Source organism: Akebia trifoliata, chromosome 13 (assembly GCF_017979445.1).
Source record: "Akebia trifoliata isolate Shusen 1 chromosome 13, ASM1797944v1, whole genome shotgun sequence".
NCBI classification, from domain to species: Eukaryota; Viridiplantae; Streptophyta; class Magnoliopsida; order Ranunculales; family Lardizabalaceae; genus Akebia; species Akebia trifoliata.
Genome location: NC_141387.1, coordinates 19,966,275 through 19,980,026, shown reverse-complemented (window position 1 = coordinate 19,980,026; position 13,752 = coordinate 19,966,275). Strand labels below are relative to the sequence as shown.

At 39.7% G+C, this 13,752-nt stretch overlaps 1 protein-coding gene across 1 annotated transcript; it reads left to right on the top strand.

Annotated features, from left to right (window-relative positions):
- The first annotated feature begins 7,523 nt into the window (after positions 1-7,523).
- On the top strand, positions 7,524-8,731 carry LOC147388060 (uncharacterized). The gene is made up of 2 exons (XM_086420270.1): positions 7,524-7,859; positions 8,087-8,731. The coding sequence occupies exons 1-2, from the start codon at positions 7,524-7,526 to the stop codon at positions 8,729-8,731; spliced, it is 981 nt and encodes a 326-aa protein (XP_086276396.1).
- The last annotated feature ends 5,021 nt before the right edge of the window (positions 8,732-13,752 follow it).

Here is a 13,752-nt window from a genome sequence, read left to right as displayed (position 1 = left end):
TCCATGTTTGAACTTTAGTTTTTCGATCGCGTTTTTTGTTGATCTCACCTAAAAGGACATCGGTGTGGTGCTGGCCAAAGGACCTCTAATGATCAAGCTAGTATTTGAGAAAAAATTGCAGAGCAAAGAGAAAAAATTTAAAAGCAGAGGATTGTGAGGTATTATATCCTTAGATTGAGTGGGAGAAGTCTCCCTACTTATAGAATTGGCTCATAACCTTAGAGCATGTAACATTTTCCCATATCATTATATCATTAATGACCCATGATGTCATTATGAATTTAAAGACCCAATCTCTTAGCTCATAATGATTTTAAAGCACCACTCTTTAGGCTCATAATGGCATTAAAGCTCCACTCATCTTGGCTTTCGTAACTGGCACGAGTAGTGATTTTTAATAATTAACCACTTCAACTAGGTGACTATTCAATTCCTCAAGCTAATTCAGTCGTGTTATATATTTTTTTACTAGAGTAATTCTAAGTTTGAGTGTAAGTAACAATATTCGATAGAGAGATTGACTCTCTTAAAGGGATTTTGCCACACCCCCTTCAGGCACACGACTCGCCACATAATCTTTCAACAACATTTCGACAAGACTACAACTGATCTACAAATTCTGTTAAATTTAATCTTAGGCCTAGCATGCAACTTTCAGCAATACTTAGAATTTTAGAGGGCAGTACAAAATATGGATCTAATAAATACTAAAAACTAACATAAATTTAGAACCCAAAGTTCAAGTATTACAAAATTTCTTTCTTTACTACTGTCATGTACATTTATACTTCTTTTAACAACACTTTTACATTTCAACTACAACCAATAGTACCATGACCATCTCCAATGAACCATCTTCCAGTTCTTTAAATGTTACCCAACCAACACACCCAATTATATCGTCATCCACATTCCTATTGAGACATTTTTTGATGAAATTCTCTAGGACACTAACCTATTCTGGCATCCTTGATCTATTTCAATTTATCAAAGTACACATCGAATCTTGCAACTGGGGAATGTTGAATGGATGAGTAATATGTATGTTACCCAGTAGAGAAGGAGCACAATTATGATTGTGGAATGAACGGTTAATCCTGCTAAAATCATATCATACAGGATCGATATTAACATAGATTTGTACATAAATAAGAAAAATCAAACAATTTAATGTAGTTTGTCAATAAATCAGAACAATCATAAAGTTACAATAGAAATAATGGTAATCGATCATGCATATTTCAAGCAACCCATCTTGACTTAATAATAATCCATAAGTAATCGCTAGACTCTTTAATCAACTTACTCTATATCTAATCTGTTTGTAAAACAACTTACATAAATAATGACAATCATCCCATCAAGATAACCAGACTTCAACTCTTGACATTTATAAAAATAACATAGTTTCAAACCCATTGTAACCATAAATTTAAAAGAAAAAAAAAAAAAAAAAGCAATTAAAAACAACAAACAAGTGTTATAATGTCGATAAGTATGGTATTGTATACTGATAAGTATTATGGATTTTATGACTGAATTTTGCGTCAGTCGGGGATCTCAAGTTTGTCGATGAAGGATTGCAACGTTATTTCCTGATTCGACGGTCAGCCTCACGGCAAGTGATTCTTCATTTCCTGTCTTAGGTTGGCCATTGATCAGGGTCCCATGATCACTGAGACCTTACTAAAGGAGATCAGTCGGTCGACTACTATAAATTTTCCAAGATCACGGCGATAGTCGTCTCCGTCTTGCCTATCACGTTAACATGTGGAATCCAAGGTACTCTATCTTATATATGTACTTTCCTTGTAACATTATAATTAAAAATGAAATATAAGGCAGATACTTCCTGCCCAAAAGTAAATAGCAGGGCACTCTCTGGCCGAAAAGTAAACAACACTCTCAATCTGAATCACGAGGCTCTACTTGGCCCAATATAAAATAAAATTAAAAATCCACCATTATTCCTAACTCATGTTTTAAAATTGATCCTCAATTTGATTTCATATTCATTTTCTCAAGTGCGATGTAATCCATATATCCGTAAATTGAACTTGTATTTCCATCTACGACTTCTACATAAACTTGACACATACCCATTACAACATAGAAGGAAAATAACAAGGTTTTCTTAAAGATAAGTTGTTAGGCAACGTAATTTTTATCTTTCAACTAGAATCTGAAAAATTACAAAACGAACAACCATCACAGAATACTCTTGGGAAAACTTGCATTTGGTCAAGCTCAGGTTTATGTAAACATTTCAAATGATTTTAAAGTGGTTTGGGATCCTTACGTGTCCTGCGTAATGCTTTTTAGAAAAATGACATTCTTGTCCACAGATGGCACTTGCGGTGGTAGAAGAGACATTTCTGTGGTGGGACTGCAAGTTTTGCCTGCGGTGGGACCAGATGCCACGGAGCTTCCCATTATGGCTTCCACCACAGAGTTACAGACAACATAGAATTGTGATGTTTTGCTTCTTGGTGGTTCCCATTGAATTCACACCACAAACAAGTTGTTATGTAACTCATCTTATTTAGCTAAGTTTTCATTGTCGAATCTATCGTAATTAATTCCTTTCTTGAAAAATCGAAGCATACAAAAATTTACGTGAATGCGTTAACATGATTCTTTTGACATGATCATGATATGAAAATTTTCCAGAAAGCATTTGTAGTTTATAGATGTTATGAAATTACTACAATCATCATGGTGTTCTAAATTCAAAGACACGAATAGATTTCGAATTCTAGCTGAGAGAAGTTATCACTTCTCCTTCCTTGAACTCCCACAATTATTCCAAATACCGTGGAATCTCTTTGCCTATGATTCACAGGTGTTTACGGATCTTGAAGTCTCTAGAGTCTTTGACTTTGGTGAGGGTTTGAGAACAGGGGTAATGGGATGAGATTGAACTGCAATGGTGATGAGTTTAAGGTGTTTGGTTTATGCAGTAAGAGAAGGAGAGAGATGAGAGTTTGCTGAATTTTTTCAGCTGGAGAAAAAAGGGTAAAAATGCTCTCAAATGAGACTTTAAATAAGGGTCGGTTTAACTAATAACCATGGTTTAGTTAACCATGGGTTGGGCCAATAAATGGCACATGCAATGGACTGAGATGGAGCCAACATGTGTCCCGAAGAGATCATGCTTTGAGACACCTAGCGGAGTTAGATGTCATTGGTATTTGACTCATATTGACCAGAGTCAATGATGATTGACTTTGATGAATTAATCATGTTATGTTACTAACCATGGTCCAAATCAGATTTCTTGGTTAGGTTGAGGGGTGGGACCCACTCTAAGGTTAGAATAAACTTAATATTCTGAGTTTTGAATTTAGTCAACCCTGATTGACTCAATTGACTGATTTGGAAAATGAACTTCTAGACCATTAACCAGGCCCATCTTTCATCAGATTTTGACGTGTAAATAGTCTATTTCGAAATAATTTTTTCAGATGTTTCTAATGGAATTATCCATTTACCAAAATTCTTAATCCTTATATCACCTGTTCTTATGATATATTCTCACTCATCTCGATTTTTCGTCAATTTTTGTTGATAATTGGTCGATTTAGTTGAAAGGCAGCTCTCATTCTCCTATAAAATTATTTGATCTCATGTGTTTTATCAGAAATTCCTCGAGATATGTGATGACTCAAATGGGTTGTCCCAATCTCCCCTCTTAAGAAAAATTTTGTCCTCGAAATTTCAATGTTGAATTTCTAATTTTCTCTTCACAATTCAATAATTTAATTTATCCTTTGTTATTGACAAAAAAGTTAATACTTTCATATATATATATTTCTATTGTGGGACCTTGTGACGCCATCTGGTTCTGCCGTAAAAATACTAGCAAAACCCTAGATGATGCGGTTCCACAGCAAATTTGTGCGGTGGCACCGCATAAATAGAAATTTAGAACTTAAATTTAATTTTTTTACCCATTTCTAACTTCACTTCTCCTTCAATTCTTTACTCTCATTTTTCTCCTTGTGGTCCCTTCTTCCAAATCTCAATCCTTTAACAAGATGATGCTTTTTGGTAACCTCATTTTTTTTATATTACTCTTGGTGCAACTAATTCTCATGGTCAAACAGAAGAATCCCAGTCTAGCAACCTATTCAAAGGAAAAAACTTCTTCCTTTCACCTTTGCGTTCCGATCCCTTCTTCTTAGAAGGAAAATTGTAGCAACGACGACAAGGGGTCGGGTGTCGATAACCAAGGTTGATCCCATGCACTAGCCTTGCATGGGTATTTTGCTTGGATGGAAGTTTTGAAGGATAGACATGTAATTTTGTAGCATAACTACAATCCACCCATCATTCATGCCTTCGAAGTGGACGATATGCTTAGTTGTGTTGGGTGGGTTCCTATACTCCAAAGTACAGGTGAGTGCGAGAGGTTCATGCCTTTTATGCCTCAATATCAAATGTTAGCATAATATCACCCTCGTTCGTATTTACAATATATATACATCTTGGGGCCAACCCTTTCATCATATCGTAGCTCAATCGTTGGTGCACCTCATGGGGGTCACTTGTTCTGGCTGGTGACTTCTTATTTTGGATTACCAAGATTCTATTGTGAGCTACCTGAATTGAGACACTTTGTGTAGATCCAACAATGTTTTGGTACCATGCTAGTGTTTTGAGTACCACACACATGTTTTCACAATTAAGGGTATTGCATCATGATTTTTTGAAAAAAATCTATCCGACGCATGGCAACACTACTCAGCTTACTCCCCGGATGGTAGACATTATCTACCAAGTTTCACGAGGTGAGGACCTATATCTATCGGCTCTGACTATGGAATAGATCATTCCCATACCCTTGCCCTAAGTTGAGAGAAGGCCCAAAAAAACTTGAAAAATATTTTCTATAGTGGGAAATAACCATATAATTATCTAGATTGTACACATGTCCAGGTTGGTTGAGTGGTAGCATGCACAGATCAACATATGGGTGCTATCTAATAGTAGGGCAGGCCAAAGTAGAAAGCACCTGGCCTGGCTAGAAGGGTAGCACAACACTGAATAAAACCTGGTCTACTAAATAGGGTAGACTTAGTCAAAGATTACCCGTAATCTTGATATATGCATGTCAAGCCCAGAGATCTAGGAGGAGATTTCCCTAGTATAATATATCCAATCCAGAAGATCCCCATAACGTTGGGTGATCCAAAGAATCAGGGGATTCCCAAGGGGAAACCTTGATTAGTAGGAAAGATCTATAAATAGCAATACTTACGCTAAGGGAAAGATCTTTTGGTAGATTGGAGGTCTAACAAATTGATTAAATTGTTCCTTTGCTTCTCTAACTTGAGCGTCGAAGTGATTTTGGCAGGTACCACACCAGCACAAAGAGGAAGGTGACAAAAGTGACTTCAGATCTATGAGATAGAGTCCATCAGCATCGTTCATCGAATTCTAACCACACAAAACTAGAGTCGTCCGTGGGAAACCAATAGCATATTGATTTCAATCGAAATAATGGTGAAATCCACAAAAACTACCGAAGTCAATGCACCCCACCTGTGGCACCAGTTGTAGATGCTCAACTCTTCGTAATATTAGTAGTCATGAGAAAGTAGTAGGAAGATATGCAGAAGAAAATTGATGACTTAGCCAAACATAATTGAAACCTGAGTCAGCGTCTAGAGAACCAGTAGCTAGTAAGACAAGATCTCCCACCGAAAGATCTTCATCCTCCAGTTAGAGATGACCGCGCGTTTCGAATGCTGAAGGAAGTTCTCAACCATTGATCCCAATGGGAGAGGGAGAGATAGAAGTTGCTACGAAAATTATTCAAGCAGAACCCCCAATGGGTCTAACTTGAGAGGACATAGAAAAAATGATCCGAAAAGTGAAGGAGATAATAAAGAGTGCAGATATTGGCACTGCGACAGTGCAAGCTGTAAGAAAAAATTAGAAGTCTCCCTTTACAACGGAGATCCTGATAGAAGAAATTTAAAAGAAGTTTATGCTGTCGCGTTTCACCCCTTACTGAAGGATGAAAGACCTAGTGGAGCATTTATTCCATTTCTGGTAGATATTTGCTCTGTGTGAAGGGAATGAAGGATTGATGTGTAGGTTATTTCTTTCTAGCCTGCAAGGAAACGCATTAACATAGTTTCACAAGTTGTCATGTGGATCAATAGCTTCCTTTGAGGAGCTCTATACTGCCTTTGTAACACAATACATTGGCAACAGAAAGAGTAGTAGACATGTAGATGCTCTGCTCAGCATGAGGATGCAGTATGGGGAAAGTCTCAAAGAGTTTACAAGGAGATTTAGGGAAGAAATGATGTCCCTAGAGAGCTATGAGCAGAGAAAAATGGTAGTGGCATTTATAAACTTTTTGACATCTAGCTCAAGGTTATATAGGTCTCTTATGAAGAAGAGACCAGAAACATTAAATCAGTTGTTCAAAAGAGTAGAAAAATACATTAGATTGAAAGATGATCCCCAAAATTCAATCGAGATGAACAAAGTGATACATACTGTGGTGAAACCCAGCAAGTAGCATCAACCACAACAGTAGAACATGACAGGGAGAAAAGGGACATATTTATCTATGCCCCCTAGTGAGATTTATCACTTACTACGAATGAGCCTTGCTTTGAGTGGCCAATGTCACTTCTTCGAGATCAGATAAATTGATATGAACGATACTACGAGTATCACAAGGTACGGGAGCACACCACCAACAGGTGTCAAGCCTTGAGAAGGTATCTGTAGATGTTGGTAGAGTAAGGCAGACTAAGAGATATTCCCAGTAGACAAAGAGAGAATCCATCCTGAGATAGGAACTAGAAGCCTGATCAGCCACCTGTTCAAGGGTAGGATGGAAGGGCAACAGTGATACATGTTGTCCTAAAGTAGGAAAGGAAAAGGTCAGGCCAAAGAAGGGTTGACGAAAAAATCAAAAGGCGGCAAGCAAAACACTTGGCTCAAGTCTACACAACAAGGAGTGGGCCTAAAGAGCAGATAGAGCCCTACGGAGAGTAGAACATGGCTTTCAGGGAAAAGGATCTAGAGAGGTCCTATTATGATATACTGGTGGTAACCCTCTAGGTAGGCACCTTTATTTTCAAAAAGGTATTGATTAATAGTGGTAGTTCTATCGACATTTTGTACATTTCAACCTTTTTGAAGACGAGTTTTAGTAAAAAAGTGCTCACCCCAGTTGGAGCCCCTTGATTGGGTTTGACGAGAGAGCAAACCAACCATGTGGAAAGATAGTCTTGCCTGTGTAGGCAGGACCAACGACCTTGATGACCAAGTTCATTGTCGTTGAAGCAAGTTCCTTATACAATGTCATCCTGCATAGGTGATGGACACATGAGATGAGGACCATTCCCTCAACATACTACAAGGTTATGAAGTTACCAACACCGCAGGGGATGTGGGATATATGAGGGGATTAGGTGGTAGCCTAGGTGTGTCCAGCAATAACAATTAGAGTGGGAGAAAATCGAGCTTGGATAACCCTATACCTGGAAAACGTCCAGATGGTGGATATAGAGGAAGGTAGGCAGATCGGGATAAGAGTAGAATTGGCAGCAGAAAAATTGAAAGAGCTAACAGACTACCTGAGGAGAAATCGAGATGTTTTTGCTTGTTCCATAGAAGAGATGTCGAGGATCAGCCTAGAAGTGATATGTCGCTACTTGAATGTGGAATCAGCTATCAAGCTAGTAAAACAGAAGCCAAGGAGATTAGCACCATGGTTCAAAGAAGTAGTAAACAAAGAAGTGAGCAAGCTGATCAGAGTAGGGTTTATTAGAGAAATGCAGTTTTCTGATTGGATAACGAATATTATAGTAGTGCCGAAGAAGAATGAAAAGGTTAGAGTCTATATTGATTTTACAAATCTAAACAAGGCTTGCCCAAAGGATAGTTTTGCTATGCAGAGGATAGACTAGTTGGTAGATGCGACTTCAAGTCACGAAAGGCTATCTTTCATAGATAGCCATTCAGGCTACAATAAGATATAACTTAACCCGATTGATCAGGAGAAGACAACCTTCATCACTGAGCAAGGGCTCTACTGCTACAAAATTATGTCCTTTAGGTTCAAAAACGCAGGAGAAACTTATCGAAGGCTGGTAACATAACTCTTTTTAAAGATCTGTTAGGAAATACTATAGAAGTTTATATTGATGATCTATTGGTGAAGAGTAAGAAGAAGGAAGATTACGTTGCTGTTCTAGAAGAGGTCTTTTCTCGAGTGAGGAAAGTTGGGATGAAGTTCAACCTAGAGAAGTGCACTTTTGCATTAACTTCAAAAAAGTTCTTGGACTACCTGATTACAAAAAGAGGTATAAAAGCCAACCCATACTATATCAGAACACTACTAGAGACGCCCTCCCCAAAAAAGCAAAAACAAGTCCAGAAGTTAAAGGGAAGTGCAGCAACCCTTAACAAATTCATTATCAAGTCTTTAGATAAATACAGGCCACTGTACCAACTATTGCGGAAGAATACCAAGTTCAAAGGGATAGAGGAGTGTGAGCGAGGCTTCACAGAGCTAAAGAGATATCTGGACATACTGCTTATATTCTCCAAACTAGAAGTTGGAGAGGAACTTGGGCAGTACTTAGTGATATCTGAGTGCACGCTCAGTTCAGTAGTAGGGCAGGCCATATACTTCCTGAACAAGACCTTCACCAATGTAAAAAACATTATTCTAAAATTGAGAATATGGGATTGGCTCTAGCTTACACAGTTTTGCACCTAAGATCGTATTTCCAGCGTACTGAGTGTAAGTCATCACAGAGCACCCTTTGAAGTCAGTCTTAAAAAAGATAGAGGGATTAGGCAGAATGGCAAAGTGAGCTGTACAACTAGTTGAGTTTGGACTTGAATATAAGGCTAGAGTTTCGCTAAAAGGCCAAACACTGGTAGACTTTCTAGTGGAGGAAAAAATAGATCTATTGGTAGAATAGTTGGAATATACTGAAGAAGAGTAAGAAGCGAACAATTATCCAGGATGGAAAGTTTACGTAGATAGATCTTCAAACTTGGAAGGATCGGGAATAAAAGTGGTGTTGATTACCCCTTATGATTCCATGATAGAGAAAACAATTAGATTGGGATTCATAGCATCGAACAATGAAGTGGAATATGAGGCAATACTGCTCAGCCAAAATTCATTGGCAGAACTGGGGGTAACTGAGGCTATAGTCTATAGTGACTCATAGCTAGTTGTCAACCATGTCAATCGAACATTTGAAGCACAAGATCCTAGAATGCAGCTCTATCTGGAGAAAATCAGATCTGTCATACTTCGAGCCGGAGAAGTCAGAATAAAGTACATACCAAAGATAGAAAATAGATATGCAGACATCCTAGCCTTCATAGCATTAATGTTGGCAGAACAAGATAGGAGAGAACTGCCATTAGGCTACCAGGAAAGACCTACGATAGATGAGTCAAAGTTGATCAATGTGTTAACTACAGTAAGAGATCAAGGGTGGATGAACCCGATTTTTGCCTTCCTTCAATTAGGAGTGTTGCTCGACAATTTTAAGGAGGCAAGAAGTGTAAAAAGCAGGGTAGAGAGATAAACTATCCTAGATGGCAAGCTGTATAAGAAGTCATTAGGAGAGTCACTCTTACGTTGCCTAATGTTAAAAGAGGCAAATGACGTGTTCAGTGAGATCCATGAAAGAGATTGTGGGAATTATTCAGGGGCAAGGTCTTTGGCCCACAAAGTACTCTCCCAAGGGTATTTCTAGCCATATTTGCAAAAAGATGCCGCTCTACACATCAAGCATTACGATAGTTGCCAAAGACATGGGAGAATAATCCGATAACCAGTAGTGCAACTCAATTCCCTCATTAGCCTTTGGTCATTTGCACAATGGGGAATTGATATAGTAGGCCTTCTGCCCAGGTGTCACGGCCGTATTTCTTTCGAAGCGAGGTCGTGCGGTGCAAGAGGGTCAAATTCACTTGCAAGCCTATAAATATGATCGTACACACCAAACGTAGCTAACAAACAAGTAAACGATGCAATATAAGGTAAAGTCCAGAGGTAACTTTGTTGATATAATATTGATTACACAGGGTAACGCGTTACAAAAGTAATAAGGTGTGTTACAAAGTAATATATGATCCTATAACACGCGGGACTTCCACGGAGCTGGGCTTGAGGGCTTCGGTCAACGTGGGTGTAGGCCGGGGATTGGGAAATACTAGACACCCTTCCTACAAAGAATACGCTAAGTCTTTCCTAGGTTTTCAGAAGAAAACATCAAAAGTGGAGGTTGGTCATACTCCCTTATTATAGAAATGCCACTAAGCTAACAGATATGCCCTGGCATGGGGCTGACATGTACCTCTAAGCTAACAAATATGCCCTAGTACGGGGCTAACATGGCTTCATATTGAGCCTTACATACTGTTACATGGGTGTTCCCGGGTAGCTTCGGAGCTAGCTTACACCTAACTCTAGGTGACAGATGTTATGACCGTTACAGACTCCCCCACCTATTCTGAAGACATCCTTGTCGCATTAACCTGGCAAACTCTTCAATTTTCTGCTTGAAAGGTTGTAGGTTCTCTGCACTCTCCTGTGTACCTTCAAATTCTGGCATGTCCTGTGTGATAAAGTACTCTACGTGCTGCTACTGCTGTTGTTGGATGGAACTGCTACTGAATTGACGTCTTCGAGAACTTTGTCGACAACACGCTCTGGTTGAATAGCTAAATGAGAAGATGTACGTGTTGGAATACTACGTGCGGGATCTCCTGGATCTGCATGGTACGGCTTGAGACTTCTTGCATGGATAATAGAGTGAATGCTGTGTAACCTGTACGGTAACCAGAGTTTAGCAAACCTATACGTCCTTGGACTGTGTTTCCTGTAGCTTGAAACAATAGTACGAGAAGTTAAACACTGTCGGTCTATGATAAGTTCAAAAGCATTCTTGTTGGAGGAAGAGTTCTTCTAAAACCTGGAATTGAACAAATTTGCCCAATTCTTATGGTCGACATTGGCAAAATGCCTAAAATACTCCAACGCAGAACTGAATCTCTCCGTTGGCCAATCTGCTTGAAGATGTCCACTATTTGGAAAGTCAAGCTATAATCCAAGTAATCTGCACGGTCTGTCCCATAACTTCCCTGTGACTCTTGAATCTTTGACACTGACAATACCCTGGTGAATATCCCAATTCTTGTTGACACTCTGACATAGTACCTGAGGGGCTTCATTTGCAACTTGAATCTGATAATAACTTGATCTCTGACCCAACTTTGAAAAGTACTTGGCTGTCCCAAGTTTATAAAACAAGTCGGCACTCTACTGGATCGGATACCTGTTCTTGATGGTGATCTTCTTCGATGCTCGAGAATCAATACAACGTCACAAAGACCCATACTGTTGCTTGCTCAACTCCGCTAGTCTTGGAAGATTCATCTTGAAAGGCCTCTCTGTAAAAGGTGTGGCAACAGGTAACAATTCACTCTGATGATCTATCGACCTATGTGGCTGTAGTGTCTTCAGAAGCTCATTCGCTATCACATCATCAACTTCTACTAAAACCTGTGTAACTTATGTGGAAGTTGAACTATGGCCTTTCTTCGGATTCAACTCTCAAGGAAGCAATGTATGGTTGCTTACCTTTTTTCAACCCTTTCTTCAACTGAATGGCTGAAATCAACTTTCCCTCTTCCTTGCCTGTGGAGACGGGAACAAAGCTTGGACATTCACCTAGCATGCCCAATGTGTTGGCAAATAGCATCGGTACAACCTTATTTTGTCGCATGAAATCCATCCCAATGACAACTCTGAACTCATCGAGCGGAACTACAAGTAAACCAAGCTTACCCTTTCATGTACCTATTTTGATGGATACTGACTTGGTCGAACCTTGGATAGGAGTGGCTTGGGAGTTTACAACTTTTATACGGCTTGAACCCTTATCCAAACGGATACTGAGACGCTTCACTTCTGTAGGGGTAATAAAGCTGTGCGTTGCTCTTGTATCAACCATTGCCTGGGTGGTCTTGCCACCAACTTCAATATCGACATCATAAGACCCTTCCATTTTCGACTATTCTGAGTCTCAGATGTTTGCTTCATTGCATTTAATAGATGCAAGGCTCCCATGTGAAGAGAATTTTCATCATCTCTCCCATTTGTACTCTTGTGGGACGCTAATAGTGCAGTTATTTTGGCTCGCTGTGGGCACTTAAATGTCTTGTGAGGTCCACCACACAAAACGCATACGTGCTTTTGACAACGCTTGACTGGCAAGGTACTTCTATTCTGTGAAGGGGAGGAATTCCGTGAGGATCCCGGATTAGAACTCTGTATGTGCCATCCATTCTTACCATTGGAGAACTTCTTTGTATACTCAGGTTTCTAGTAGTAACCCTTCGACTGATGGTGTACATCCTATTGGCTCTCTCCCGCGGGAGTATAATCAGTCAACCGCTTGGTTACTGCAATTGAAGACACAAGATCTTGCATACATTGCCGTTGGAGCTCTGTTTGAACCCAAGGCTTGAGTCCTTCTTGGAATGAGAACAACTTGTCTTTCTCTGACATGTCACGGATATCAAGCATCATGGCAGAAAACTACTTGACGTACTCGTGAACTGTACCTGTATGTTGGAGTTGCATCAACTTTCTACGGGTAATGAACTCCACGTTCTCTAGTAAGAACTGGTGCTTCAACTCTTTCTTGAGGTCCTCCCATATATCGATGGAACATTGGCCACATTCCATCTCAATGTACTTTGTTCGCCACCATGGCTTAGCGTCACCTGCAAGATACACAGAAGCAATTATTACTTTTACCTTTTCTGAATCTAGACGAGCTACACGGAAGTACTACTTCATGCCGAATAGGAAATTATCGAGCTCTTTCGCATAACGAACACCATAGAAGGTGCGTGACTCGAGGACTCGCAAGCGCAAGGGAGAAGCATCACTACTGGTAGGCCGAACATTAGCAACGGCTCGGACCAAGAGACCTACCTTTGTAGTGAGCTCCGTAATCTGTTCCTATAAGGCGACTAGGTTTTCTCGGGTGTCTTCTTCGAGGTCAGTTACTCTAGCTCTGAAGGTTTAAGATTGTTCTTCCAGCGTGTGTTGGCGACCATCTAATTGTACAATACCATCAACAAGATTGGATAGCATGGCTACCTTCTCTTCTAATACCTCGATGTGTTCCTTGTTTGTACATGGTGGTGATGTGTTTGGAGTGGGTTGGTCCGTGGTACTTGCAGCTCCTCTTGCCATTGTTCTCTTGAACTAATGGAAACTGGGGGAAGAGCTTGGGAATAAAACCAACGTGGTTGAAATACCAACTGTGCTCAAACAACTATAGCTTTGATACCAATTGTCACAGTCGTATTTCTTTCGAAGTGAGGTCATGCGGCGCAAGGGGGTCAAATCCACTTGCAAGCCTCTAAATATGATCGTACACACCAAACGTAGCTAGCAAACAAGTAAATGAGGCAACACGAGACAAAGCCAAGAGGCAACTTTGTTGATATAATATTGATTACACGGGGTAACGTGTTACAAAATCAATAAGGTGCCTTACAAAGCAATAGATGATCCTATGACACGCAGAACTTCCACAGAACTGGGCTTGAGGTCTTCAGTCAACGTGGGTGTAGGCCGGGGATTGGGAAGCACTAGACACCCTTCCTACTAAGAGTAAACTAAGTTTTTCCTAGGTTTCTAGAAAGAAACATAAAAAATGGAGGCTGGTCATACTC

Coding starts and splice junctions, on each gene's coding strand:
- LOC147388060 (XM_086420270.1), top strand. CDS start 7,524: ATGGTGGATATAGAGGAAGGTAGGCAGATCGGGATAAGAGTAGAATTG. Junction 7,860..8,086: donor TGCCGAAGAAGAATGAAAAG/GTTAGAGTCTAT, acceptor TATGTCCTTTAG/GTTCAAAAACGCAGGAGAAA.